Source organism: Penaeus monodon, chromosome 15 (assembly GCF_015228065.2).
Source record: "Penaeus monodon isolate SGIC_2016 chromosome 15, NSTDA_Pmon_1, whole genome shotgun sequence".
Classification (NCBI taxonomy): domain Eukaryota; kingdom Metazoa; phylum Arthropoda; class Malacostraca; order Decapoda; family Penaeidae; genus Penaeus; species Penaeus monodon.
In genome coordinates, this window is record NC_051400.1 from 3,876,071 (window position 1) to 3,877,650 (window position 1,580).

Genomic DNA, 1,580 nt, shown 5'->3' on the forward strand with positions numbered 1-1,580 from the left:
ATAGAACCATTCAGTATTTTCTTCTTGTTTTATTTTCAGGCCAAATTGGCATAATTTACAGGAATCTGTTTATGTACTTTTTGAGAGGACAATAGAAGAACATTTGGACCCACTTTTCAGAAAGATTAAGCTTCAGGTTAGGTGAAATTGTCAGTAAACATATATATATGACATTCCTATTACAGAAAAGCAGATTTTAGGCAGATTCGGGTTTCTCAGTGCTCTGGGCAGTGGCAGTGGATCCAGCATCAGAACTACCATCGTCTCTACCCTCAGTCCTGCAGGCAAGGCAAGGCAGCTTCTTCTCAAGGGCAGCTCGGTACTTGGGATGGCTGATGGCGTACACGATGGGGTTATAGACGGCGTTGGCCTTGGCGAAGACGGAGCCCCAGATGGAGAACAAAGGAGTAACCATGGACCTGTTGAACATTCCTCCCCAGTTGATGATGAAGTATGGGGTCCATGCCACGAACCACAGGGTGACAGTCGTAAGAGCGACCTTGCACAGACGGCACTCAGCAGAGGTCTTCTGGGCTTCCTCGCTTCTCAACGACTTAACTCCCATCTTCTTTGCTTGTTCTCGCATTCCCTTCTCGTGAGCAGCAACAGCCTTGACGATGAAGGTGTAACTGTAGATGATATAAGCAAGAGGGAAAAGATATACCCATACTGAATAAATGTACAGATAACTCCTAGAGAATTCAGTTTCCGTCAGGTAGTCAGTACCACATGCAAGCATGTTACCCTCAGGTACATATCGGTTCCATCCGAAGAAAGGAGGAAGGCACCAGGCAAGAGTGAAAGTCCAAACTCCTGCAATCCTCATCATAGCACCACCAGATGTGAGAGGTTCAGCAGATACTCCCTTGACAATGACGTTGTATCGGTCAGCAGTGATGAAAACCATGGACCAGATGGACACGCAGCCGAAGAATGAACCGAAAAAGCCGTAGAGCTCACAGAAGAATGCACCAAGAATCCATGTTTCCCAATAGGCGTTGATCAGAAGAGGAGGAGTCATGGTAAGCATCATGAAGAAGTCGGAGATAGCCAGGTTGACGACTAGTAGATTAGCAGGTGATCTTAGAGCCTTGGTTGTCATGAATACCCAGATGACTACGAAGTTACCACCAAGGGACAGTGCTCCCATAATAACCATCCAAAAGCCGAGCAGTCCATACCAGAGGGGATTCATGGGAGGATACTGATACCAGTGAGAATGTACCATATGAAGAATACTTTCTGGCGCTGTATCTACCACTGTATAGTTCCCATAAGGATTGGTAGATGGAAGGACAGTGTCCTGAGGCGGCTGGTTCCAAGACATCTGCAATTGATTTTATAGTTAGAATCTTTATATTGTATATAAATGGTAACAACAATAAGAGATTGTCAGTTCGGATGTGTATACATAGATGTTATACAGATTAATAAATCTATTCATAATTTTATAAACATATACACAAGAACGTGTACACAATAAGGAGGAAATAAGACGTAGTTGAAAGCAAAATTAACTTCTGATGAAGAGCTCGTAACGATATCTATGCGTTACGTTTTTATTCTGTCCATATTGTGCC

The 1,580-nt window shown here is 43.7% G+C and overlaps 1 protein-coding gene across 1 annotated transcript in view; it reads right to left on the reverse strand.

Moving 5' to 3' along the window:
- Positions 1–32: 32 nt before the first annotated feature.
- The window catches only part of LOC119581665 (rhodopsin-like), a 2,025-nt gene continuing 477 nt past the window's right edge, over positions 33–1,580 (reverse strand). Inside the window, exon 2 of the mRNA XM_037929790.1 lies at positions 33–1,327. Within this exon, the coding sequence (XP_037785718.1) occupies positions 197–1,327 (1,131 nt within the window). The 3' untranslated portion in view covers positions 33–196. The remainder of the gene's footprint in view (positions 1,328–1,580) is intronic.